A 25,620-nucleotide genomic window follows, 5' to 3' on the forward strand; every position below is an offset into this window, starting at 1 on the left:
TTGGGTCAAGTCCCCGAAATACGAAGGTCATGGACAGGGGTGCTGTAAACCCTTTATAGGGCCGACATCAAGGCGGGTCTGTTCATAAGATCTCGTTCGCCTTTTCCCCCTCTTTCGAGCCTATCTCTTTCTACATACCACAGAGTCTTTCAAAACGACCCAATATGTCGTTCATGCCATCATCGCCATCTCTGTCTTCTACACTCTCTGTTTCTCCTTCTCCTTCTCGTTGTCCGTCTCCAGCGCCGTCTGCTGACTTCTCTCCCAATATCAGCAAGCGCGAATATCTCCTGGCACAAATCAGGCAAAAGGACTCGATCATCGACTCCCTCCTCAAGCAGGTTCGTCGACCTCTTTTGCATTACCCATTTGTTGGGCACTGATTTTTCACGGCTGTTAATTCACTAGCTGCACAACCCGTACATTGCGACCCCCTTGTCGATCGCATCATACCGTATGGCTACTTCACCCTCTGACAGCAACAACAGGAATGTTCTCGCCTGGCTAGACCGCCTCCAGTCAAGCGTCCGAGATGCAGGGAAGCCTGCCGGGCCCCGGGCCTTTTCCAACCCTCGTGATAGAGCCGATGAGGAATCCGATGTAGATTCCGAAGGCAAGCGAACCCACGCCGCCACCATACTCGGCGGGCTGAGAGATGACCCAGAAGACACTTTCGCTGAAGCTCCAGCTGATGCGTCGGAGAAGCTTCAGTCCTCGCTGCCAGAGTCGCATGTGCCCCTTGGGCTTATCGCAGACCTCAGTTTGAGCAACACAAAGTCAAAGAAAAAGCGCGATCAGACCAAAGATTTGGGTCTCAATGAGGAAGACCTTAACGATGACAATGTTGTATGTATTTCGGTTCTTCTGCAAGTTTAATTAGACTCTATTGATTGACTTGACGTATTTGTGCAGGGTGTGGCCAATGAGACATACTTCATGCCAGGTTCGTTCGCTAATTTCCATAACTCATGTCTATTGTAGTTCGGGACCTTACAACCATCCGTTCCGTTAATTTTGCAGGGCCCGCTACGGATCTTGACATGCGTGCATCGTTAATTGAACAACACAGCGCACCGGAGATTTTGGTCCACAACCTCGTCAACCCTGAGGACGTCGAGAAACTCTTCGAAATGTATGTTCTTGTCACCTTCCAGGAGAGATTATCAGCATCTTAACTCTATGCCTTTTTTACAGTTTCTACGAAAGAGTCAATGTGCGATTGCATTATTATGACAGCTTGCACACAGTGCCTGACGTTATCTCTAGCCATTTATCTCCTTGTTGGACCCCGTGCTGCACACGCCTGCCTCAACTTTTGCAAGGTGCCCCTTCCTGTTCACCGTTAGTAAGTATTTTACACATGTACATTTGCCTATCTCATCACACGCTGACAATCATACTAGTCTGTGCTATTTCTTCCAGGTACTATGTCGAGAAATCCGAAATCTATCCTATCGCCATGCATTTCGCAAAGCACTCCGCTGCGAACGCCCTCATTGACGGGTGGAAGTCTGTTGAGCTGTGCCAGGCGTACATTCTTATGAGCGTATACGCCGTGCCTGCCCGCAGATGGGAAGAGGACAGAAGCTGGCTGTACACAGGTCTCGCAATTAGGTATAGCTTAATTTTTCTACTTTTGGATTCGGCATTGGTGGCTGACGAATGTTGTTCTGCGAACAGAATTGCAACTGATCTTAATTTGCACCAAGTACCGAACACGAAGCCGCACTCTGAGACTCAGGAACGAGAGATCCTGAATAAGACGCGGGTCTGGATGATTTGCTTCAACCTCGATAGGTCAACGGCTACGCAGCTTGGTAAACCATCAACGCTGAAGGAAGATTTGTATGTCGCTTGCTCTGAATGTGGTTTTTTCTTCTTTTTCTGACTTTGAAATGCTTCCAGCATCGTCCGCAATGCACCTGACTGGTACAAGAAGTCGCAGTATAATCTCAAGGTAGGCAACTGTTTTTAGAGATGACTTGCGGTCGTTAAAACCTGAACTTTAGTATGATGTGCATCTTTGTGGGTACTCTGCCCTGCTCCAAATCGTGGCCAAGTTCCACGACGAGGTCTTCAGCGACCCATCGTCGCCGACCGGTCTCAATAAAGTAAGCCCTTAAATATTTGTCATATATGCCGTGCTAACTAGCAATACAGAAAGTCGACTTCCGCAGCGTAACGCTCAAGCACGATACGCGTCTGAAAGCGTACAATGAAGAATGGTCTAAACGCTTCAAAGAGGACTCGGATGTCAATGGTGAGGCGATATGATTTTTTCATTTTCAAGATTGGTCGTTAACTTTTAATATTCAGACCCTACTTGCGCCCTTCGGTGCTCACTGCTTCCTTTGTGAGTATTTCATCTTTTAGATATTCGTGTACATCTTCTGAATGGCAACGCAGCCTTGTTGGATACTCACGACTCGTGATGTTCTCCTTCGGCTTCCAACAAGCGTACCAACGAGGGTTTGAAAACGAGGACCGCATGTTTTTCACTACGGTTAGTCTACTCTGTCCAGTCTTCACTCACAATTACCTAATTATATGCGCTTAGTGCCTTGACTCTGCGAAAGCAGTTATTGAGAACATGATCGACGGCTTGGCCCCAACTGGATTCATGCGCTATGCCCCAGATGGTCACTTCGTGTTTGCTTCATTTGCCTCAGCCTTCTTGCTTAAGGTGCGTCATTATTGAGCAAATGTTCGACGACGTACTCACATGCTCTATAGCTGCTTCGACCCGAATTCTCGGCGTTCCTCGAGAAGGAACAAGAGAACGAAATTTTCGACTTGATTGGCCGCTTAATCCAAACGCTGAGTTCTCCAAAAATCGCGATCGACGACAGGCATACCCCTAAGCTGTACGCTCGTTTCCTCGCCGGACTGCTTTCACGCCATCGCCGTGATGGTGCAACCCTCGGACGTCTCCAGACCGTCGTCCCACCGCAGAGTCAAATGGCCGGATCCGAGAACCAGGGAATGTCGTCAATGAGTCTGGCATCAATGATGTCTACCAGTCACTCATCCGACGCTGATCAAGGTGGTCAGACATTCACGCATGCGCCGAGTCAGGCCATGGAGACCCCTATCTACATGCCTGAGGCGACTTTCGCCACTAGCACAGGGCAGATTCATTTCGGTGCTGATTTCGATATGACGTACGGAGGTGTGTTCTCCGATGAGGAAATGCTTGCGACGATGCAGGCAATCAAGAATCCTGCCTGGTGGCAGAACATGATGATGCCTGGGTGAGTTAGAACGCGTTGAAGTTTCCTGTTTGGCAGAGAGTTAACCCTTCACCCTTTTTCCAGATTCTCGTGGCCAGAAGGATCTCCATCACCCCCTGCCATCCCTAACGCTAACTTAAGCCCTCTTCCATATCTTGGACACATGCAGGCCCCGTCTTATGGAATATTCCACGCTGCACAACCACAAGTTATGATGTCGTAGGCATCCAGACTTTTTTTTAGTCGCATACTCAATTTAGATTTTCAAATTTTTCTCTGCGATATTGGTATCGTCTCGGCGATTTTCTTTTGGGGGTCTCTCGCTCAATCACCTCGGAATTTTGTGCATTTCATATGTATAGTAATGTATAATGCTTTCTTTTAGCACTGTCCATTTGTTGTAGTACAATGTAAAACTAGCATCTATTTAATCGCCCAAAATGCAATTCCCAGTTCTCGTTTGCTGTTTACACAAATTAGTTCGAAGTCTAGTTGAAGTGTCAGTAACTTTGAAGTTCTCAAGCTTACTTGCTCGGCTATTCGGCAATAAATTGTGAGTTTTAGCAACCGTCACGGTCATGAGGTGGCTTCAATTGCCGCTTCGAGGGCGCTTGAATGTCGCCAACAGGTGTGCAATACAGCAAAAACTCCATCAGATAAGGCCCTCAAGACTACTGGGTACATTAACTCCACCAAAACATATCAATTCGTTAACCTCATCTCTGAATCGCGACGAGAAGAATATCCGCGCCATGGAGCAACTCCAGTGAGCACATAACCTACTACTTCTGAACATCTCACGTCGATGTTATCGCTAACATTTTGCGCAGGATTGCCCCATTACATGAACTCCTTAGCCATTTTCGATATATGATTACATTGCGATCACAGGAAGGCAAATACCACTCTTTAATCTTGTTTCGTCTGTCCACAGCGCAAGATCCTGGGATTAAAGACCTCCCCACTAGTGAATCGTGCGGGTCCCAGACAGATGACATTTCCCTATCTACCGGCCCAAGTTCAAATCAACGACAGATATATGTGATGGAATCTAGCTGTCCACATCTGGGAGCAGACATGTCTCATGCAGATATCGAGGAATGCGAGACTGGATTGGTTGCCGTATGTCCATGGCATAGGTATGTCGTTTTATTCTTTGTTCCTCATGTTCGTGAATACAATACATTCGCACTGACAGGTATGACTTTGACCTAAAGACAGGGAAGAGCGAAACAGGCCTAAAAGCGTGCACATACGATGTCGAAGTCAAGGTTGATCTAAAAGATGGGGTGGAGAAGGTTTATATGCAAACACCAGAGGAAGGAACGAATTGGCGACTAGTCGAGTTACGACCTGTATCAGAAGGTGTGCCGTCATCCTCTGGCCTTTGGCTTGAATTTTGACAGTCTGTTTTTTTTTTCAAGAATTTGCGGATCCACCGCCACCACCTAAAACCATTCAGCATTCAGAGGCGACGGTCCACGTCGAAACAGGAGAAATAGAACCTGTTGTTCCACCAGTCAACCCCCCTAAAACACTCATGCAATGGGCGGTCCTCATTCTAAATACCCCGAATCCTAGTTTGAAGGTGTGTAGGAATGTTCCCCGATTCTTGGACAGCATAACTAATGGAAGAACAACCAGGTAGAGCGTACCCGATATGCAGTCGACCTTTTCAGAACAGGCAAACTAAGCTCTATTGGACACAAATCCGCCAGTGCTCCCCGACCGCCAGACGTCCCTTCACGAGATGTATCTTATACAAAAAACACCGTCGCACCCCAGAAGGTCAAGAGCCGTAAAAACCTTGCTGTGATGTTGCATGCACTGGCCAATATCGAACAATGGGCGTGAGTGCTCGTTGATCTAACCCACGCTTTATAGACTCTAGCTAATCATACTTGAAATCATTCAGAATCGATCTTGCGTAAGTAGCTATCATTTTGCTTTGTTTCTCCCTTTGACGTCAATGGTAAATAGTTGGGATATCATGGCGCGCTTTGGGCCAGATCATCCAAATCTTCCTCCCGCATTTTTCTCTGATTTCGCGAAGATGGCACTTGATGAATCCAAGCATTTGCAAGTTCCTCGTTTTTTAGACTGCGAAAAATAAACTGATAAATAATTGTTTCCTGTATCGCTTAACAGCTCCTTACTCACTTCAAGACTTGCAGCCATCTCACCATCAACGCCATACGGCAGCATGCCTGTACATGCATCGCTCTGGGAGTCGGCCACCGTGACGTCGCAATCTCTTCGTTCCAGACTTGCTATAATTCATCTTGTGCATGAAGCTCGCGGTTTGGACGTCAATCCGGCCACTATTGAGAGATTCCGCAAAGCCGGAGATCTGGAAACAGTCAAAGTCATGGAGATCATCCATGCCGACGAGGTCACGCACGTTACCTCGGGACACCGCTGGTTTACATGGATATGTGCACAGGAAGGTGCAACTGAACCTGTAGCGGCTTTCAGAGACGAGGTGAGGAGAGGATGGAGAGGCGACATTAAAGGCCCTTTCAATGTCGATGACAGAGAAAAGGCCGGGTTGACGCCTCAGTTCTATGAAGATCTTAAAGGTGAAATGGGCTTCATAGAAAAGGCTGAACAAGAGTTGTTCAAAAGTAGTGTAGAGCTGTCCGCCATAGACATCGCACCGGTTAACATTGAATATGATAAAGAATGATCTTCATTTACAAAATCAAGTCATGATAACACCAGTTTCCGACATTTCAGAAACTAAAACAAGAACATGGACAATGCCATATTTTCCAAAAGAAAAACTTAACAAAACAACTGAAGACCAGGTTAGTCGGCAAAGGATATGTCCCTAAGGTTCTCTTGTAACTCTCCACAAACACACAAAAAGGCTCTCAAAAAACTCAAACACGTTGCGCGCAAAAATTGTTTTATTAGATACCATGGTATGTAGGAATATTTTTCAAAAGAATGACGACAGCTAAATCAAAACCCTCTGCGAAAAACCCAGACAATGCTACAACAGTATCGACTGGATAAGGCCGAAACAGTTTAGAGGTTAACGTTGATGGGTGTGCAGCCAACGTTGATGAGGCCGTCTGGAGAAGAAATTTAATAAGCTTTACCAAGAAAAACGTGTGACGAAACAACTTACTGAAGGTGTTGTCAGTGCAGCAAACGGGTTGCGAAGAGCTAATTAAAAACTATGAATGAGGTGTAATAGATCATAGTGTGTTAAACTGACCAAGAGTTCCCAGAAACGGCAAGGACAGACAAGGGAGTGCACTGGAGACCAATCTGGCCAGTGACGGGGCCCAATACAACACCGAGGAGGGTGCGCAACAAGTTGGCCTCAGAAGAATCGGAGGAGAAGCTTTGGTTGCCTACACATAATTTAATAAATCAACAAAACTGAAGAAAAATTAGTCTGCTTGAACTCACAGCACTGAACAGCGCCGGTGTTGCAAGAATCCTGGATGTCGCCAGAGCTGCCGGTGGGGGCAGCGGCGACAAAGACAGCCATGGAGGCAGCGGCGAGGATAGCAACCTTGGAGAACATTGTTGGGTAAAGAAAGTGGGTTTGGTAAAGATTGGCTGTTAGTTGTGTTTAGACTGCGAAGTTGGTTATTCGACTAAAGAATCCCGCTGCGCCCATGGAGTTTTTATACATTTCCAAGCTCACTGGAAGGAGTAGGGCCAAAATTTTGCAACGTAATTTAGAAGCAGGTTCGCTTGTTTTGTCAAACATTACATACAGATGTTCCCGTTCTTTTTTTTTTCTGACACACATTAATCGACGCTAGAAGCATAATGGCTAAGTCAGACGTTAACGTTATCACGGCATGGTGTATTCCGAGTGCAGTAAGCGCCTGTGGAGTTGATTGACTTTCAGTTCGATATTTGTAATGGCGTCAACATGGAAAGAGTACTTGCGACCATGGTTTGCTCAAACGAGCGTAATTTTTTTTCTGATTAAACAATGCCATTCGCCGTCTTGAATTTAGACACATGTGCAAATGTCGAGAACATAAATTGGAAAGCTGTCTCCGCGTCGGACACATTAAGTCACGGAAATCAGCGGCACACTTCCAAATACCCGAGACCCTGCATTTTGAGCGGTGTTAGGTCAACATATGTGTTAATTAAAGTGGATTGACCCTTTGCCAGCAAAGCACTGTGCCGTCAGGATAACCTATGTGCGAACTACGGAGAGGTATTTTTAAGATTGCCAAAGAGATGTACCGCTGTTCTGGACTTTTTAAATGTCAATGGATTCTCCGCAAAAGAGTGCACCAAGGCGACAGTTGAGGTATTCAAAGTCTCGATACGTAACTCCCGAGCAGCGACAGTACCGTGTTCAACCATACCAACTAACTTGTCTGCATGTCATAAAATTTATTAAATTGGATAATCATTGTGCAGATTTTACTCACTATTTGCTCATACATAATGCTTGATACAACATTGAACATGCTGCATAATCAATTTATTGTCAAGGACATCACAATGATCACATATTAAAATTGAATAGGCAAGTCAATCAGATTTTCAGAATGAAAGAAGAGAATGCGTGAACCCACCGAACTTTTCAGAGGAATTTAATTTTGCTCCACCGTTTGAGCCTAAAGTCGGTTAGGTCGCGCAGAAGCACTAGTAAAAATGGAAATAAGAGAATAACAGCGCCGAGGTGAGAACGCCCGACTAGCGAACGTGGAGCAGTCAGTACAGTTCTTTGACTAAAATCTAAACCATCTAAACAGAAGGAAGTCTAAAAACACGTTCTCGGTTCCCGTAATTTTTGTTGTGTATACGAATAACATTTTCACTGACCTTGACCCAACCTTGACCTGACCTCGACTGAAGAAATTGAAAGCGTCGATAAAGATTAAAATCATACAATAGTCAAATTCACAAATTATTCAACAATGTGGAGATAGCCTGTCTTGCAATGCGCTCCGAAGTGAAGTTCCGGCGATAGACTGGATCCATAGTTCGAAATCGCCCATCGTGAACCTCAATCGAAGACAAATTCCAATGGACAAGAGAGTTATCAGGCTCAGGATGTGTTAACTTTTCCAGAGAGTTGGGTTAGGCTTCTCAGATTTCAGTGGATATAAGCTCACATCATCATGGCGCTTCTCGTAAATTAGAACGAGAGAACGCAGATCAGGAAGTCCCTTCGCCAAAACCACCAATAGCGCAATATCCAACATGGTGACAGCAATTTCAAGGTACTGAATTTCGAGTGACCGATGGCTGAACAGCGCTATAACCTGAGCTATTTCATTTGTAGTGAGGTACCGACCTTTCAGACAAAGCCGTATCAATGTGTCACATGAACGCTGGATGATAGGTAGAGTGTTGCTCAACGAAATGAAGGGGATTTCGAGAGACCTGAGGGATGAAAGACACCTGGGATGAGCCAGTAGCAGATTATTCATGCGAACCCAAGGTTTATTATCACTCTGGGGATTGATGTTGTTTGTATCTGTCCTTGCGTAGCGATCAACACTTTGAACAGACTGGGACTTGACAGGGTCTAGATGGTTATGCTCCCAATTGGCAGATAGAATGACTTGTCGAAGGCTGACCGCACAAGACTCCAGGATTTGGCAGAGGCCACTTGCATCCGAGAGAAAATCTTTGTGAAAAGAGATGTTAACTCCAAAGCCTCGAAGAGAGGGGAAGTAGGAGGGAAGAGCATGAAAAAATTCCGACAAATTGGTGGCAGACGATGACGACACACGTAAAGACTGGAGACGGTCTCGACGCTTTGCAATAAATGGGACTACAGTCTCCAATAATATTTTCACGTAGGGGTCCGGAGTTTCGGACACAGTACCCCCTGGACGATAGTCAAAGTGGAAGTCCAACTCCTCGATGTTATTAAAATTGGTATTTGCAAGAAGATCTTTGAATTTGGAGATCGGCGCTCGTAAAACGAGCTTGCGTAGACTGTTATCGAACGATGTTCTTGCTGATGTCAAAAATATCAACGTGTTCTTGTTCATAGGGAGATCCCGCCATTCGAAATTGAATTCCATAACATTTGACATTCCTGCCACGGCGTTGACCATGGGATTGATAGTTGATTCGAACGAAAGAGCGCCGTCCTTGGATCGTTCATGCCTGTGCTGAAGAACCCACTGTGGATCATATCCTCTGTTGGTCTTTAAACTGGTGTTTATTCCGAGTTTTGAAGCAACGGATAGGATCGCGTCCTTCAGGACGGTATTTGTTTCCTGAAAAGACGAAGGAGGATCATACAAGATGTCACGCTTCAGGAGATACTGGATAAACCAGGCTCGTATGTGCAAGACACGCACTCGACAAGCGATTAGATGAGATCTATGGTCAATGCAGGAGGGTGTTACACTGATGGATTTCCTGAGGATAAAGTGCAACTCACTGTAATCTTTCAAGCTGTCTCGAAAAGCGCTGATCAAGGGCGAACCACTGTACCTTACTATATAACTGGTCGAGGGCAAGGTCGTAGAACGTGCGGTTCACCCCCATGTATCTAACAGCATGGTACCCTGAGTCCGACAGTATACCGGCAATGATACGCCAAACATCGTCAGGAATGTCGTTGCCTGTGATGATTGGCGTAGAACCTGTTTGCAGACAACTAGAGCCCGCAGGTGGCATGGCCAAGGCTTCCGAAAACATCTAGCACGGACGTTGGTAGTACTGCGACTGCGGAGGGATGGACATTATATAACCAATGAGCTGTAGGAGAGACTGTTGGCAAATAAAGAGGTTGACATGATTGATAAAGATTGAAGATGGTGACAGTCGGCGTAAGGTTCGGTAAAAGCTGTGCCGGCCAGGTCATACTTAGCACGAACTTGTTGTCAAGACTCGAGATGCCCTTCAGCGATTTGATATAGAAATTTATCAAGGATTATCCGACTCTTATGAAGAACTATTCACGCGATAGACAAAACACAAATTACAAGACACTTAGGACAAGCTTATCTTCTCATCCCAAGTAATTTAAAAACAAGAAATCAGGCCCAGGACCATACTAAGAAATTGGCTGTCATTCGAACAATAAATAATCATACACATACGGTCGTCATGAAATTACTGGATTTTCATTACAGAATCGATACGAGCTGCTTGGATTTTTTTCCTTAGATTGACCCAGGTTGGGAAGCCGCCAAAGAAAGTTGATACAACATACATGGCCTGTATCGACAAGCTTTTTTATCAGCAACCGATTGACATTGGACGTAGCATGTCAACGCACCCCGAGTGCAAATCCAGTGGAATGTCTTCGGCACAGGCTGTACATGTAGATCGATTCTAAGCTGTGAAGGCCTGAAATAGTCCAAAGTAACCATTTAACCACAGTGGTTCCGGTGTACGCAGTTATGAAATCTGCAGTTTGGCCGAAGATGGATGGATGACCAGGGAGATTGTAGATAAATAGCCCAAAGAAATACAACACTGTCATTACCCAGGCGTCCCTGGGGAATTCAAAGGTTGTGATATGCGGAGCTTTGATCTAAGCGCGAATGGTTTGTCAAGAATTGTGTGATAGGTAACGTAGAGACACACCATTCCTAGTCCCTCCTGAGCAAACGCTTTCATTTCGAGCAGACGAGGCTTCACATCTTCATAGCCAGAAAGTGGGGGCTCTATAGGGACCCTGACCTCCTTCTTCGAGCCTCCTTTCATCGTGCAGGTCAACGTCATGCTCTATGTAATGAACCATCGTTAGGGGGAGTCAGGACGAATCCGAGTTCCAAAGTGTCAGGGACACGTACATTGCAGTCGATCGCCGTCATTTCCGCGCTGGTGATGACCTCTTTGACCTTCCCAAACCACTTCGCATATGCAACCAGCGTGTCAGGATGATTCGACATATACATGCGAAGGAATCCGGATTTTTCTGCGACGGGATCTGGTGCCATGTTGATTATGTTTCTGAAGACTGCAACTTGGAAGGAAGGGTTGGATGTAGAGTCAAGAGAAAAACCCGCGCCAACTGATAACCTATTCTTCAGCTATTCGAGAAGCTATGAGAAATAGAGAACGTGGAGGACGACAAGTGGAAGGTCGACGGAAGCCTGACGGGCCTGGGTAAAGTTACATCGGTAATCGAACATGGTTATTTGCAAGCGGTATCACCGACTCGGTTTCGCAGGCGCCAAGTAGCCGCCTACTATCTCAAACCCATGCCGGCCGTTGCTTCAATCTCAAGGTGTATTTTACAGACGTATAGGACACGAATCGAATTCTTTCTTGAGTCTTTCAAACTGTGTGTGCTCTGGCTATTGAGTAGACGTTCACTGTCGGCTTCACCAGGTTACAAGTGTTCTTTCTTCTTCAAAACGATATAGAATCAAATCCAATCCGAAAAGGAAAAGTACATGCATATGCACTCAAAAACCCTAAGATGTCCGATTAGCCACGGAGGGCCAATAAAAATGGGATCGATGCCTTCCGACCTATTACTTATCAACGGCATGTACCCTGTCCCAAAACCGTTGGACGATGGGTTCCATACCGCCCTCATCTACTGCAAATCCTAGGCTAAGAGCGTAAGAATTATCAAAAGCTGAAGGCCATGAGGATACTAGACGCCGGTTGACAGGGTCATCTTTGAATTTGACAAGGTTCAAAGCATCTTGACCAGCGACCTTGAAGAGAGCTTCCAGCTCGTCTCTAACAGTGGCTGTAAATCCTGGAAGACAGATTACGCGCGTGTGCGGGAGAAACTTCTCGGCAGGAATGTGCTTTGCCGTTACGATGTTTTTAATGGTCGTCTCTGGGGAAGCGAGCCATGACTTCAATGAAAGTTCGGGAGAGTTGATAGAGTCGCCGATGGGACAAACTGTCTCTACACCGTGAAGAGGTTCGCGAATGATAGCTTTACGAACAAATGTACAAATATATGTCAGGAGAAGGAAACCAATAGTTAAACGCATTTTACTGACCAGAGATGAAAGAAGAACTCGCAAGTGATGGAGCACCAGGGCGGACCAGGATCGTAGGCAGACGTACTATACGCCCGTCCACCCACCCACGGCGAGAATATTCATTTATAAACAGCTCAGAGGTGAGCTTACCAAAGCCATACGAACCTTGAGGTGTGGCGATAGTCGAAGTCGTCACTACATCAGGCTGTAGTCGACCATGAAAAATATGGAAAAGAAAGTTGTCGTCAATCAGCTCACCAGAGGTCCACCATATACTGCCAGCGAAGATGTAAATATAAATTTGACAGATGCTTCACAGTAAGAACGCGTAGCCTCAAGCAATAGACGAACGGAATCGACATTGATCTGGAATTTTCGTACAAAACGTTAAGGCAAAACGTCGTGAAGATGAGCGATATACTGACTTTGACGCCTAGGTCAAAATTATCTTCGGCTCCTCGAGACATGATTCCATGTAAACAGTAGACGGTATCAGGAATACCAAACTCAGTGGAAAATAGGGTTTCCAACTGAGCTTTGTCGGTGAGATCCGCCTTGATGCAAATCGACTTTGATAATGGAGGGGCATTTGGCTCGACAATGTCAGCCAGAATCAAACGGAGGTCAGGAGTTCTTGGATCGTTGATGAGTTCAGCAGCCAGCTAGTCCATCCACCACAAATCAATAGCAAAACATGACAAAAGAGTTAGAGACTTACCAGTCCCCCAAGCCACCCTGCTGCGCCAGTTATTAAAACAGTGCTGGACATTACAGGCTTGGGACGTTCAAACGCGTAGAATCAAGAGGAATATTCAGACTCTCGCACATTAGTATCTTTCACGGAAATCCGGCGCACTATAAAAAGCCCTTTTTGTCCCCATGACGCTTCAACATTCACCGTACAGGGGAAAAAAGCGAGGAATTCCACAGTACGATGATTCGACGTTGATATTACATCAGACACACCCGCATATATATAGTATGCAGCTCGAATGTCAATTGAAAGTAAACGCAAAGTTTGAACGTGAAAGTTTTAAGCATGTCCGAACCAACCAGGGTCTGGAATGGGCAGACAAAAAGACGGCCATCAAGCCGAAGTTCAATCGGAGATTTGTATTTGCCTAAGCGGAAATTGAAATATTTCTCAGACACTCACTCCGCTCGCATAGATATAGAGGTTGATCAGTTTCACGCCTTGGACTTCATTGTTACGCCATTGGAGGTTTCAGCTTAAATTTTTTTGGGCTCATTCTCGGGAAGTAAAAACGCAGGCACATAAATTTGGTTCTTACTGAGCTTTGCTATTCTTCGCTTATGCTTTGCCCTTCGACCCGAACACATCGAAAAATCTGAGGCACTCCTTGACAAGAACATCGGACGCGATGTCCACAGCTTCAGGAAACGACTTCGATAGAAGAGCTTCCCCTAGCACCCTTGCGTATGGATCACGTCCCCAGCTGTTTATATTTATCTACCAGTAGAAGTAAGTTTTAATCTCACGAGAATGGGCAACGTCACTATAACCTTGCTGACACCGTTTTTGATGCATTCGGCGAAAAGCGTATCTGGAAGAGTATCTGTCCCATGCAAACAAATGGGGACCTTTCCTCTAAATTCTTTATAAAGGTCCTGCAGTCTGAGATGAGATCCATCAACGATGTGGTTAGCGCGTCAACGTGTCCAGAGCTTACATATGCTGACGGAAATCCGGTGGTCTAAGGTAAGCACCGTGAAGGTTCCCGATACTGGGCGCTAAAATGTCAGCGCCAGTCCTAAACAAGTAATAAATTTCAGATTGTTTGTTTGTTTGAGAAAATTATAACTTTCCCTTCCATAAAGGCCTTAGCCTTTGCTGGGTCGGTGAGCTTAGCGTCTGAAATCATGCGAAGACCAGCTTCACCGCCTTCAAGACGTCCCATTTCGACCTCAACTGCGATGCCTAGCTTATGCGCCCGATCAACGTATGGCTTGGCGATGGAAATGTTTTCTTCGTCATTCTAGGACGAACGGGATTTGCTTTGTTTGGAAAAAAGTGTGATAAAGAGTATTTTTACCTCTGCATGACTGGCATCAACCATTATACTATCGAAGATAATACCTTGCTCTGCAAGTGATAAAGCAAGTTCCAGGTGTTCTGGATCGGTGGCATGATCCAGGTGCACAGCAATTGGTACAGATGCCTGATGTGCACTTCAGAAACACAGAACAAGGAAGTAAGCTATTCCATTCAAATGTGGCCCAGATAGTAAGTTGGACATACAGGTCGAGGCACAATCTCAAGAAAGGACCTTTTCCGTATTGCAAAGTTACAGGAAAGAGCAGAATTATCGCAGGGCTCTGGGCTTGCTCGGCTGCGCGGACGAGACTGATTGCCATCTGGGAGTCATAGCTGGCGATAGTCGGATGTCAACGATAAGTGTCAGGCAAATGCTGTTTAGCATAGATTACCAAGCCTGAGCAAGCACACCATATCCTTCATTCTCCGCGGTTGAAAGTATCCGAAGAGTACGATTGTCAGCAAGTAACATTGTGTATGTATTGAAATGGTTAATGTTAAGCTTTGAGAGGCGAAGCAGCGGGCTTCCTGGGAATGAATGAAGTTGTCGCCTGATTGGTGTGTAAGAGCTCACAAGGCACTGGTCATGAGATTTGCAGTAGCCAACGAACGGTGGCTGACTAGTGATCACCATTGATAGCTATAGCATCCGGTACATCCTTTCAGAGCGCTTGGACGCGACCTAGTTATAAATAATTCGACAGTTCCGACATTGTCGTTCCCCTGTTGGGGAGTAAATCATATCATCTGATGCAAACATTACCCTGGAAGATACCATACTTCATTGAAAAAAATTTAAGAGACCTTGAGTGCTATCAAACCCCAAAATTAAGCATTATGTCAAAAGCATATGAGATATAGAAATAAAGTCTAAACTGCACAGCCAAAATCGAAGTTGCTGTAGGTCGAACATTATGTTCTAATTAAAAACAATTAACGAATAGACTTTCCAAGGGATTTCAAATGGCGTACCAGAATTAGGTTGCTGGTGTCGAACAGAGTACAGCAGGATCCTGGTCCTTTGACATCATATTATTGACGTTTTTGACTGCATCGTTATAAACGAGGAAGCTAATAATATCCTCGTCCTGAATAGATATGCCCGTAATTTTGATGGTTCGTAAAGGACACTCCGACCGGTCTAGTAGCTGTTCGACTGTATTCAAGGGATTAGAATGCGCTGGAGGGACAGACAAATCTAAAAGAGAGAGATTAGACAATGTCAAGGGGCCTATAAATGGAGCAAGGGTGGCGAATATGTTCAGATATATGCGCAGTTGTTTAAGCCCGGTGTGGAGAACCCCGTCCAAGGGGAATTCGCCCTCGATACTGTTAAGGTCGTCGAACCTGCAGGATACTAGATTTGGGCACCGTCGTATGAGTTCAATTGCCTCATCCGTGGAGGCTGTACCTAAGGTGGCTTCCGTGAGTTGTTCCCAAGGAAAGAGAAGGTCGTGCATATAATAATGCGATGAACTTATGCGCCTCAGTGAAGGTGCGTTGGCGAATGCATTCAGTGATTTAAGTATGAATATGTAGCCAGGTGGTCGTATTGTCACCGATGCCAAATTCTCTAGCTTTTCGCGGACATTCTGAAGCTTGTTATACCAAGTTTCAGGAAGGATAAGGTCGAGAGAACGCCAATTATGGCAATGAAGGAGAAGCACATCAATTATATGCGTGCTCGTTATCCCGGACACGTTCCACGAGTCTTCGTCCTCAAGGGTTATACGGATATCGAGGGGTCGACCACCCGAGCGATCTATCCATTCACGTAACAGGGTTGCTTGCGCCGAGTACCGTGTCTTAGAAACACGGCAATGGAACGATGACCACAGCTCAGCCAAGCCCCAAGCAATGTTCCGCCATTCCGAGCATACCTTTCCAAGTAACAAGGGAACAGTGGTTGGCTGAAAGCATTTGTGATCCTTGTGGATGTCTGTCGACAGCGTAAACCGAAAAATTTCTGACAGAAGCTCAACGGGTAGGCGTGCCACGGGGGCATATCGATTCCGACTTCGACAGGCCAAAGCGCGTCGTTTCCGAAGCTCGTCGATGAGGAATTGCAAACTGTCAATATGCGTGTCCATGTGAGCAGTGTCATTGTGTTGTAGGAGATTCCGTTCTTCCAAGTCATATCTTTTAAGAAGTTGTTGGCGGTCCACACTGGCACACAACACCTGTTCCAGCGAATACTCAGTGATGGAACCGCAATTTGCACACGAAGCCATCGCCATCTAAAAAGCGTCAGACATCTACACAGAAAGCGTAGGGTATCTTTACCTCTAAACCTGTAAACGAATAAGTTAAGAAAACCGAGGTGGTGGCAGAACTAAACAAAGAGCAAGCTGTTAATTTCACAAAAGAGCATTTCGGCTAACGCTTCAAGCTCGGTGTTCTGAAAATAGAATTCTCACGCTACTTAACCGAGGATGACTAAGCATCATGCCAAGTAACATGGCCGAGGAAGGGCCATAAATAACTTTTTCTTCCTGCCATTACCGTGATTGGTGTTGTAGTCCATTATCTGGCGGGACTGGCAATGCTGGGATCTAGACGAATACCATGCACCCGACGCAATCTATCTCGTTTTTATACGCAACAATCTATCCCATACTATGACGGTGTGTTTTATGATTTGAATCTCTGACGCGTCCGACCAGCTAGAAACTTATGCCTTCTATTATTTCACTAGTGTGCGTAATTGGTGGTGGACATGCAGGGTGCGAGGCAGCAGCAGGTGCTGCACGCACCGGAGCTAGAACCATTCTTTTGACCCAGAAACTCGAGACTGTCGGAGAGCTTTCATGCAATCCATCGATCGGCGGTGTCGGAAAGGGAACCCTGGTACGGGAGGTGGATGCACTTGATGGGTTGATGGGTCGCGTTGCGGGTAAGTCATTCCGTGATAATGTACTGTACGAATGCTAGAGCATATTTGAAGATAAGGCCGGGATACAGTTCCAGATTCTCAACCGTTCCAAAGGTGCTGCTGTCTGGGTAATATGCTCTATAAGAAGCTATCCTCCAGTTGTTACTGAAGCGTCACATAGGGACCAAGAGCTCAAATTGATCGAAAATTATACAAGCGAAGCATGCAGAATCTCCTGTTCAATTATCCTGGTCTCGACGTTCGTGCAGGAAGTGTATTTGACCTGTTATTTGATCCTACCAACGCGGAGAATCCATGGGGAAAGATAACTGGTGTTCAGCTTGGTGAGTTGCATTTCATTTTTGTATCATTTTAAGCTTAATTTTGCTCCAGAAAATCAGGAAGTCATTCATTGCTCTCAGGTCGTTATTTGCACTGGAACATTTTTATCTGGAGAAATTCATATGGGTATGGCGCATTGTTTTTGCAGTCTGGTATATGTGCTAACCTTGCACAGGTATGAAACGGTTTCCAGCAGGAAGGCTAGGCGATGCCCCTTCTATCGGACTTTCAGCGTCGTTAAACTCTGCAGGATTTAAACTGGGTCGCTTACAAACAGGGACGCCTGCACGGTTGGACCGCAATACGATTGACTTTCGCGGGATGGAGCAGCAAGTAGGAGATGTCTCTCCAACTCCTTTCAGCTTCTTGAACGACGCCGTAGACAACGCGGTAAGCCAATCATTCGGCCAAACAATTTGAAAACAATGTAACAATTCTTGTAAAAGGCAAACCAAATTGCATGTTATCAAACAAGAACAACCCCAGCAACACACCAAATTGTAAAGGATAATATACATCGCAGCGTTCACATCCAGGAAACTCGCAAAGGTTTAAACAAATGTTTATTTTCTTGTTCTGACATGCTAAGAGTTCATAACTTTTAGGACCACGCTATTGCCCGTCCTTGGAAGCAAAAATTCTTCGTTTTGGTCATAAAGCATCACACACCGTATGGCTTGAGCCAGAAGGTTATGATTCCGGTCAGTTTTGTCTTAACCTTGCTCGAGATATTCTTTTTGGGGCTGACCAAGTTTAAAAGATGTCATCTATCCCAACGGAATATCGTGTAGTCTTCCCGAGGAAATTCAAGAACCGATGATGAGGACTATACCAGGTCTTGAAAATGTGAAAATGGTCAAACCCGCCTATGGTGTCGAATATGACTACATCGACCCCAGGGAGCTAGGGCGTGCGTATATCGTGTTATACTTCCATTGTTCCTCAAGCTGAACACATCGCATCTTGTTTAGCTACTTTGGAAACCAATCGCGTCAAGGTGAGCTATATTGAGAGATCAAGGATGTTCCATCTAACACAATCTAGGGTCTATTCCTCGCTGGTCAAATCAACGGAACAACTGGGTACGAAGAAGCCGCTGCTCAAGGTGCAGTTGCAGGAATCAACGCTGGTTTAGCCGCCCTGAATAAGCCTCCATTGGTGCTTACCCGCGCCGATAGCTTTACTGGTGTGATGATTGATGACCTCATTGTCAAAGGAGCAGAGGAGCCCTGTGTGTATTCATTTCACTTATTGAATCCAAAGTAGGCACATCACTTATCATACGCCCTACAGACCGGATGTTCACATCGCGATCAGAGTATCGGATGAGTATCCGAAGTGATAACGCGGACTTGCGTCTTACGGAAAAAGGTATGTATGAAGATCCTCTCTGATGCAATAAGATAACGAATGGTGACATTTCTTTTGCTCAGGACGTGAGGCTGGAGTTGTTTCCGATGAAAGGTGGAAAGTGTTTGAGAATGTCAAGGATACCATGGAGGAAACGAAGAGTCTTTTAAGGTCAATATCATTGAGTCCGCAAGCGTGGGCCAGCCATGGTATTACTGTACAATTTGACGGAATCAAGCGGAGGTGAGTCACTTCAACAAGGTAGCTGCAGAATTATGTCTGACTTGGGGGTCACATAGCGCCTTCCAAATGCTACGATACCCCAGAATCACCCCTTTCAGCCTTACAACAGCTATACCTAGTCTCCAAAACATACACCCTCGGATATTGACCCGGATTGGCATCGATGGTGTGTTTCGCGACCTTTTCCATTTTGAAATCATTTCACAATTGTGCACGTCTGATAGGATTGTACGATGCGCACTTAACTCGGCAGGAAGCTGATGTCAAAGCGTTTAGCGCTGACGAATCTTTGACTCTCGATCCCCAGATGGATTATTCCACTGTCGCAGGGTTGAGTTCTGAGATTATCGAGAAATTGTATAGAGTTAAACCGACGACGATAGTAAGTTCTTTCAAAATCGCGTGAGCCAATCATTTTGACGCGACATTCTACAGGGCGCTGCTAAACGGATGGAAGGAATGACTCCAACTTCGCTAATCTCACTCTTGAAGCATTCTAAACGGAAATGGGTCAATGGGCCTCAAAAGGCCTCGGTTTAAGAGACTCCGAGAAGGATTTTTGTCCAGAAGGTCTCAGTCGACAGCTCTTCAAACTGTCTCTCCAGGCGCTATGTTATGTCTTGCTATGTCGCCATACAGTCTGCCGTCGAGGCATTCGCTTGGCAACTTGTCGCCAATCTCTTCCTTGTGATTGGTCAACGCGACCAATTGCTCCAGGTCAGGGGTAAATTAGAAGACGGCTTGTAGCCTTATACTCTATTCTACTCTTGTGCAGCCCTTTATTGACCGATACTAGAGTATAGAGATCTGAATCTATTTGTTTAAACATCTCGATTACCTGTGAGAGCTTCATGGGCGAAATGTAAACCCCTCGCGCCATTGCCCAATGCAAGAACGAATGGATGGCGTGCTGATCAACACATACACAATCATTCGACGCGCGTATTACTCCTCAACCTCCGGCTGTCCAGTCTAACTGTCTATCTATCTAACATGCACAGGCATATAAGAGTCATAGCAGAGATCCTCTCGGAAAAGCGTAAACTTCCCAAAACTTCCTCCTTTCCAGGTTAACAATCTCAAAGACAACACAACATGTCCGTCCCATCCTTCCTCGGTTCGCTCGCCAACTTTGCGCACTACGACGCGACACCGCACATCGGCACCGTCTTCAGCGACGCGAGCGTGCAGCTCTCGCAGCTGCTCGCCGCACCCAACGCGGACGTGCTCATCAAGGACCTGGCCACGCTCGTCTCGCAGCGCGGCGTCGTGTTCTTCAAGGCGCAGGATATCGACATCGAGACGCAGAAACTGCTCGCGACGCGCCTCGGCGAGCTTACAGGCAAGCCCGCGGACTCGAAGCTCCATCGCCATCCTCTAACGGAGGACGGGTCCGAGCTCGGCGACGATGTGCAGGTCATTAGCAGTGCAGTGTGAGTGCGGATTGTTGTTGTACTGAGCTTTCTTTTGTTCATGTGTGTGCTGATTTGTTGTGTGTTTTTTTATTGTGTGAAGGGTTTTCCCGAGGGAGAGGGCGCTTGCTAGCCGCGGGTGGCATTCGGATGTTACTTTTGAGCCAGTTCCTTCAGATTATGCTGTGCGTCCACGTCGAGGAGTTTCCACCCTCTCTCTTCCATATCGTATACTCACTCCGCTTTTCTTGTCAGATTCTTAAAATCCATACCCTTCCTCCTAGTAAGCCCTTTACGCTGTTCGTTCTCCAAAATCCAAATATCTGACTGCATTCCGTAGGCGGCGGAGACACCCTCGTAAGAATCCACATGCCCAAATGCCCAACAAAAATCTTCCGCATCTAACCCAGACATAAATCCACAGTGGGCCAGCGCATACGAAGCATACGACCGCCTCTCACCCGCATACCAAAAATTCCTCGAGGGCCTCACGGCCGTGCATGACGCAGAGCAATTCCATGTTGTAAGTGCAGCGCTTGAAAGGGTGTATCTTGAAATTCCCGGGCATTTCTGACCAAGGCCTGACTTTAACCTTTATCAGGCTGCGAAATTGAGAGGATTTGAGATCCCTGCTGGCCCGCGCGGCTCACCATTGAACGTCGGATCCGAGCTGACTGCTGTACAGTAAGTCCCCCTTTTTATGTACCTGTATATACAAAGCTTGCGGTTGCGGTTTACCTGGACTGACTGACGATCATGATGAATAGCCCCGTCATCCGCACGAACCCCGTCACCGGATTCAAAGGCCTCTTCGTAAACAAAAAGTACGCCTTTTCACCAATCTAACAACACACGTTTTAACTCACTGCGACCCTCGAACAAAAAAACAAAAAAGCTTCACCAAGCGCATCGTCGAGCTCACATCTGACGAGTCCGCGGACGTGCTCAACTACCTCGCGGTACACGTCGCGGAGAACCACGATCTGCAGGTGCGCTACCGCTGGGAGAAAAACGATGTTGCGATCTGGGATAATCGGTCCACGTTCCACACCGCTACGTATGTGCTCTTTTTTGCTTTTTCTTTTTTATTTTTTCGATTTTGGATTTTGGATTTTGAAGCTCAATTCCTCCCCGATTTTTTTTGTGTTGTTTTTTTTGCAGACCGGACTATGATGGCCTGCGTGTGGGCAACCGCGTCGTGAGTGTCGGCGAGAAACCCTTCTTCGATCCCGCGTCAAAGTCGCGCAGGGAGGCGCTCGGAATCAAGTCCAAAGGGCTTTGAGTGTGGGTGGGTAGGAGAGTATAAATTCAATGTAATATAACAGTGGCGGTGGTGGTGGTCTGTTTGATGTTGTACATATATATGCTTGTTTTTTTGTTGGATGTAACTTGAAGCTTGAAGCTTTGATTCTCTGCATATGAACATAAGAACTCTTTATCATCCTCCTCCGTAGAGAGTTGGATGTGGGTGGGTTGGAAACAAAGTACTTTCATGCCAGTCTTCTTATTTTGTTTCGTCTCGTCTCGTCGTTGACATGTGAGTATAATACAATTGATTTCGATCAACTTATTAGCTATAGTTAGTGTCTGTACAATGTAATTTTGGTGGGACTTGAATCAACGCGTGTTGTAGATCTGTAAAAGAGTCAAAAAAAAAGAAGATAGGTGGTCAACACAAGAACTTTGCACCAAGGCAGGAGAAACAGTACTAAAAAAAAAAGAGGGCTACAAACGCTCACCTTGGAACTCAATACGATCACATAACATATCACCCCGGCCGTGGCCAATTGATATCCTCCCTCTCATGCCGCCTTGCTCTCGTCACATCGATATACTCCTGCGGCCCCCGCTCCTCCGCTAAACCAAAAGGTACATCAGCATCCAATCTCATCTCAACTCCCGAAAGAAAACACAAAGGGACGTACTCCGATCGATAAGATCCAGCTCTGCTTCATCGTCCGCGTCCTCCTCGTCCTCCTCCTCTTCCTCCTCCCACCGGTCCATAAGCGCCCCGCGCGGGTTCTTCTCCCTGTCGATTGCGAGATCCTTCATCACGCGCGCCATTGACTCGTCTTTGGCTGCTTGGAGAGTCTGCTCGCGTTGTTTACGCGCAGCTTCAAGTTCAGGGAGGTACTCTCTGAGCGTCAAAGTGGTCAATTGGAATGGAAGAAAAGGATGAGAGAGAGAGAGAGGAAGGCGCACTTTTCGTATTCCTCGCGTGATCCTTCGACGGCTTCTAGGAACTCTTTGAACCCTGCACCCGTTACACTCGACACACCCACAGCCTGTAAATTCCGCCAAAAGCATCAGCAAACGACACAGCAGTCTCACTCAGACGTATATATCCAACGAAGGGAAATACAAAAAGCAGAAAAACGCACCTTGAGGTTCTTGTAGAATTCATCCAGAACTAGACTCATGCTATTCATGAGACTGTTCATGTAGGTTGGCTCGCCTTCGGAATCGCGCGCGCCTCCGTGTGCGGCGAGTGCTGCTTGGAATTCTTCAAAGTCGGTCATCCACTCGACTGCAAAGTCATGAGGCTGCACATCGGTTTTGTTGAAGACGAGGATAAAAGGGAGTTTGGTTTTATAGAGAATACTGGGTGAAGGGAAGAAAGTATGTGAGTTTGATTGGGGTGGATGGAGAAGAACGCTCACCTGCACGCGTAGAGCATATTGGACATGAAGGTCGCAGGTGCCGTCGTACGCGGTGTGTCAATGACATATGCAACGACAGTCGGTAGTGAAGATGCGATCGCGTCTGTGATAATAGCCCCAGAGGCTGACCAGGTGAAGATCTCAATCTGCCCGGGTGTGTCAAGCACAACGTAGCTGAATCAAACAAATAATCAGACATCCTCGCGAGAGAGAGACATGAATATGTTTACTCAACGCTGTCCGCCCGCTGCTCAACCAGCCCTAGTACCTGGTCGAATTTTGTGGTGAAGAGGTTGAGCGCTGTGAGGATGCCGCCGTTGGGACCGAGATTGTACCTTTATGTCGAGTCAACGCAAGCAGAGACGGAAGCGCGGAGAGACGAACTGCTTCATGACCTCCTGGTAGTTGACGGTGTCTCGGATGTCGATGTTGGGCTCGTAAGGGACGTAGGTGACGGCGGGGTCGAGGTTGAGGATGTACGGGGGAGCAGGGGGGTCGCGCGAGTGGAGATACGAATTGAGGCGTTGGACAAATGTTGACTTGCCTGCGCCGGCCATGCCTATGGTGATTATTGCGACGGGTTTCTTTGAAGAAGTTGTTGCCATTGTGTCGTGAAAGGAGAGATCAAGGACAAAAGTTGTCAAATGTCAAGATAACGAGTTAATGGGGCCGTGGGCAAAAAGTTTGACGCGCTAATGACTCCCTTTCAATCAGGTGATGTTTCTAGACATGCACACAATGAGGGCACCTGTGCTTTACAAAACCATGGCTGCTCCGTGCCACAGAGCAACAACTGCTCTTCATTCAGAACCACCACAATCTCATCTTCAACATGGCTGAAAGACTGTGCGTATTCAACTGGCCTCGCTTCCGCTGATCATCCCGTCTAGTTCTAATCTTAATTCATTGCAGTCGCAGACAGTTTATGGAATCTCAGCCTGACTGGTTTCCAACCCAGCAAGATCCTCGCTTTGGGCCGCCCGCAAAGTACCCCATCTTCCACACCTTCAGAAATCGGTACGTTCTGCCTGTTATGTTCTCTTCACGCTACTCACGCATAGTACCACTCATCCACAGAATTGAGTGTTCCAAAGCAGGTATCCATGCTCCAACAGTCGCCGGGATCGCAGGCACTGTGAAAGATGGTGCCTTCTCCATCTGCGTATCCGGGGGATATCGCGACGATAAGGATGAGGGGGACTTCATGTATGTATCCCACTTTGCTTCTCTTGTGGTGCGTGGAATGACTGATGGGATTTTGTATTATTAGTATCTACACTGGTACCGGTACGCCCTTTTCCTCGTTGTTCCCATTGTTCTTTTATGGCTGGATTAGGACGCTGACTCTGACTCACTTCTCGATTTTTTTTCTCACCGGCACTATTCGCGAATTTACGCCGTTGTGATTGACAGGCGGGCAGGGGGACAACAACTTCGTGCGTAGCCATCTATTCTTCTATCTTAATCGATGGATGATGCAGTGATTGTATACTGACGATTGTTTTATTTTGTTTTGTACTGTGATCAGGGCACGGGAAACGGCAAGCAAGTCGAGGACCAGTCGTTCACCCACCCAGACAATGCGGCGTTACTGGTGCATGCCCCGCTTTACTTCTAGAATATCGTTGACTTGTTTGTACTGATTGTGCTACCACTATACAGAGATCCTTTGAGACCAAGCGTCCTGTACGCGTCGTGCGCGGGTTCAAACCCAACTCTGTATATGCGCCTGCACAAGGGTGAGGGTTTACTTTATCTGTCTGTACCATAATGTCCGCCGATTTTGACTTTTTTGTGTGGCATGGTAGGTACCGCTACGATGGGATGTACGTCGTAGAGAACGCATATATGAGCAAGAGCAAAGAAACAGGATACATGATCTGCACATATGAGCTCCGAGTAAGTCCCAAGATTTAGATCAGCTTGGTTTCCCTTTTCCTCCCCCCTTAACTTTCTTGCTAACTAACTTTATGGTGTGTTTGTGCGATCGGCGACAGCGTGTACCTGGCCAACCACCCATCCCGAAGCGCGAGCTCTAGGCCAAATTAATCTGGAATTCAAACTCAAACCCCATTTTCCTCTCCGCATTTCAATTTTGAATCTTCGACGTTCGATGATGATATCCGGCCCAATACTGCCTTTTGACGTCGACTGCTTTTATGTGTTGATATTACTTAACTGTTACTATATACTCTGTACACACATCTGATCTCACGATTCAGTGACCCCCTGCTATAATCCCTGCTTTCTTGTTCTTGTTCTGGTCGTTTTCCCGTTTCTTGATAATGATATTAATGCTATACGTACAGTATAGTAAAGTCATGTACACCGTTTACCCATTGATTGAAGTGTTGTTGTCCAAGGACGTACGTATGGATGGGAAGATAGGGAAACCATTTGAGCTTTGGATTCTGGAATTTGATTCCTGTGGGGAAATTCAGAGTTGGCCTTCAATAGAACGTTGAACGTTCTGGTTTTGTAGCAGTTTGAAATGGAATTTAAATATTATCATTGGGATCTGAGCCTTGCATATAATATTTTCGAGCGTC

The 25,620-nt window shown here is 46.3% G+C and overlaps 12 protein-coding genes across 12 annotated transcripts; 5 read left to right on the forward strand and 7 right to left on the reverse strand.

Annotated features, from left to right (window-relative positions):
• Window positions 1–164: 164 nt before the first annotated feature.
• On the forward strand, window positions 165–3,453 carry JR316_0012359 (Protein priB; the record flags this gene model as incomplete). The annotated part of the gene is made up of 14 exons (XM_047897984.1): window positions 165–341; window positions 409–846; window positions 913–943; window positions 1,021–1,132; window positions 1,423–1,614; window positions 1,681–1,845; window positions 1,906–1,957; window positions 2,010–2,111; window positions 2,161–2,260; window positions 2,317–2,353; window positions 2,407–2,503; window positions 2,558–2,683; window positions 2,734–3,251; window positions 3,315–3,453. The coding sequence occupies 14 exons, from the start codon at window positions 165–167 to the stop codon at window positions 3,451–3,453; spliced, it is 2,286 nt and encodes a 761-aa protein (XP_047742873.1).
• A 529-nt stretch (window positions 3,454–3,982) lies between these two features.
• Window positions 3,983–5,916, forward strand: JR316_0012360 (uncharacterized protein; the record flags this gene model as incomplete). The annotated part of the gene is made up of 6 exons (XM_047897985.1): window positions 3,983–3,996; window positions 4,061–4,369; window positions 4,429–4,595; window positions 4,655–4,818; window positions 4,875–5,080; window positions 5,379–5,916. The coding sequence occupies 6 exons, from the start codon at window positions 3,983–3,985 to the stop codon at window positions 5,914–5,916; spliced, it is 1,398 nt and encodes a 465-aa protein (XP_047742874.1).
• A 344-nt stretch (window positions 5,917–6,260) lies between these two features.
• Window positions 6,261–6,768, reverse strand: JR316_0012361 (Fruiting body protein SC1; the record flags this gene model as incomplete). Its single annotated transcript, XM_047897986.1, has 4 exons — window positions 6,261–6,307; window positions 6,364–6,401; window positions 6,454–6,592; window positions 6,651–6,768. The coding sequence occupies 4 exons, from the start codon at window positions 6,766–6,768 to the stop codon at window positions 6,261–6,263; spliced, it is 342 nt and encodes a 113-aa protein (XP_047742875.1).
• A 1,507-nt stretch (window positions 6,769–8,275) lies between these two features.
• JR316_0012362 (uncharacterized protein) lies at window positions 8,276–9,857 on the reverse strand (the record flags this gene model as incomplete). The annotated part of the gene is made up of 2 exons (XM_047897987.1): window positions 8,276–9,451; window positions 9,672–9,857. The coding sequence occupies 2 exons, from the start codon at window positions 9,855–9,857 to the stop codon at window positions 8,276–8,278; spliced, it is 1,362 nt and encodes a 453-aa protein (XP_047742876.1).
• A 438-nt stretch (window positions 9,858–10,295) lies between these two features.
• Window positions 10,296–11,128, reverse strand: JR316_0012363 (Strobilurin A biosynthesis cluster protein r1; the record flags this gene model as incomplete). Its single annotated transcript, XM_047897988.1, has 4 exons — window positions 10,296–10,400; window positions 10,462–10,719; window positions 10,773–10,913; window positions 10,982–11,128. 4 exons carry the CDS (start codon window positions 11,126–11,128, stop codon window positions 10,296–10,298), a joined length of 651 nt encoding a protein of 216 aa, XP_047742877.1.
• A 540-nt stretch (window positions 11,129–11,668) lies between these two features.
• JR316_0012364 (D-erythronate dehydrogenase) lies at window positions 11,669–12,905 on the reverse strand (the record flags this gene model as incomplete). The annotated part of the gene is made up of 5 exons (XM_047897989.1): window positions 11,669–12,087; window positions 12,155–12,341; window positions 12,395–12,502; window positions 12,562–12,798; window positions 12,855–12,905. 5 exons carry the CDS (start codon window positions 12,903–12,905, stop codon window positions 11,669–11,671), a joined length of 1,002 nt encoding a protein of 333 aa, XP_047742878.1.
• Window positions 12,906–13,448: 543 nt separating this feature from the next.
• JR316_0012365 (Putative fructose-bisphosphate aldolase) lies at window positions 13,449–14,664 on the reverse strand (the record flags this gene model as incomplete). Its single annotated transcript, XM_047897990.1, has 6 exons — window positions 13,449–13,607; window positions 13,637–13,765; window positions 13,960–14,133; window positions 14,191–14,326; window positions 14,397–14,525; window positions 14,585–14,664. 6 exons carry the CDS (start codon window positions 14,662–14,664, stop codon window positions 13,449–13,451), a joined length of 807 nt encoding a protein of 268 aa, XP_047742879.1.
• Window positions 14,665–15,169: 505 nt separating this feature from the next.
• Window positions 15,170–16,423, reverse strand: JR316_0012366 (uncharacterized protein; the record flags this gene model as incomplete). Its single annotated transcript, XM_047897991.1, has 1 exon — window positions 15,170–16,423. One exon carries the CDS (start codon window positions 16,421–16,423, stop codon window positions 15,170–15,172), a length of 1,254 nt encoding a protein of 417 aa, XP_047742880.1.
• A 442-nt stretch (window positions 16,424–16,865) lies between these two features.
• On the forward strand, window positions 16,866–19,539 carry JR316_0012367 (tRNA uridine 5-carboxymethylaminomethyl modification enzyme MnmG; the record flags this gene model as incomplete). Its single annotated transcript, XM_047897992.1, has 15 exons — window positions 16,866–17,085; window positions 17,137–17,192; window positions 17,246–17,408; window positions 17,458–17,532; window positions 17,582–17,796; window positions 17,853–17,955; window positions 18,012–18,107; window positions 18,167–18,316; window positions 18,378–18,403; window positions 18,451–18,637; window positions 18,700–18,777; window positions 18,840–18,999; window positions 19,056–19,165; window positions 19,224–19,381; window positions 19,435–19,539. 15 exons carry the CDS (start codon window positions 16,866–16,868, stop codon window positions 19,537–19,539), a joined length of 1,902 nt encoding a protein of 633 aa, XP_047742881.1.
• Window positions 19,540–20,094: 555 nt separating this feature from the next.
• On the forward strand, window positions 20,095–21,693 carry JR316_0012368 (Alpha-ketoglutarate-dependent dioxygenase oryG; the record flags this gene model as incomplete). Its single annotated transcript, XM_047897993.1, has 9 exons — window positions 20,095–20,432; window positions 20,515–20,596; window positions 20,667–20,694; window positions 20,752–20,768; window positions 20,836–20,934; window positions 21,013–21,095; window positions 21,179–21,235; window positions 21,307–21,468; window positions 21,573–21,693. The coding sequence occupies 9 exons, from the start codon at window positions 20,095–20,097 to the stop codon at window positions 21,691–21,693; spliced, it is 987 nt and encodes a 328-aa protein (XP_047742882.1).
• A 486-nt stretch (window positions 21,694–22,179) lies between these two features.
• JR316_0012369 (GPN-loop GTPase 1) lies at window positions 22,180–23,676 on the reverse strand (the record flags this gene model as incomplete). Its single annotated transcript, XM_047897994.1, has 7 exons — window positions 22,180–22,268; window positions 22,337–22,548; window positions 22,614–22,696; window positions 22,793–23,012; window positions 23,072–23,245; window positions 23,302–23,406; window positions 23,456–23,676. 7 exons carry the CDS (start codon window positions 23,674–23,676, stop codon window positions 22,180–22,182), a joined length of 1,104 nt encoding a protein of 367 aa, XP_047742883.1.
• Window positions 23,677–23,903: 227 nt separating this feature from the next.
• On the forward strand, window positions 23,904–25,110 carry JR316_0012370 (E3 ubiquitin-protein ligase UHRF1; the record flags this gene model as incomplete). Its single annotated transcript, XM_047897995.1, has 7 exons — window positions 23,904–23,917; window positions 23,984–24,088; window positions 24,149–24,305; window positions 24,600–24,665; window positions 24,734–24,810; window positions 24,880–24,970; window positions 25,069–25,110. 7 exons carry the CDS (start codon window positions 23,904–23,906, stop codon window positions 25,108–25,110), a joined length of 552 nt encoding a protein of 183 aa, XP_047742884.1.
• Between the last annotated feature and the right edge of the window lie 510 nt (window positions 25,111–25,620).

This window comes from Psilocybe cubensis, chromosome 12 (assembly GCF_017499595.1).
Source record: "Psilocybe cubensis strain MGC-MH-2018 chromosome 12, whole genome shotgun sequence".
NCBI classification, from domain to species: Eukaryota; Fungi; Basidiomycota; class Agaricomycetes; order Agaricales; family Agrocybaceae; genus Psilocybe; species Psilocybe cubensis.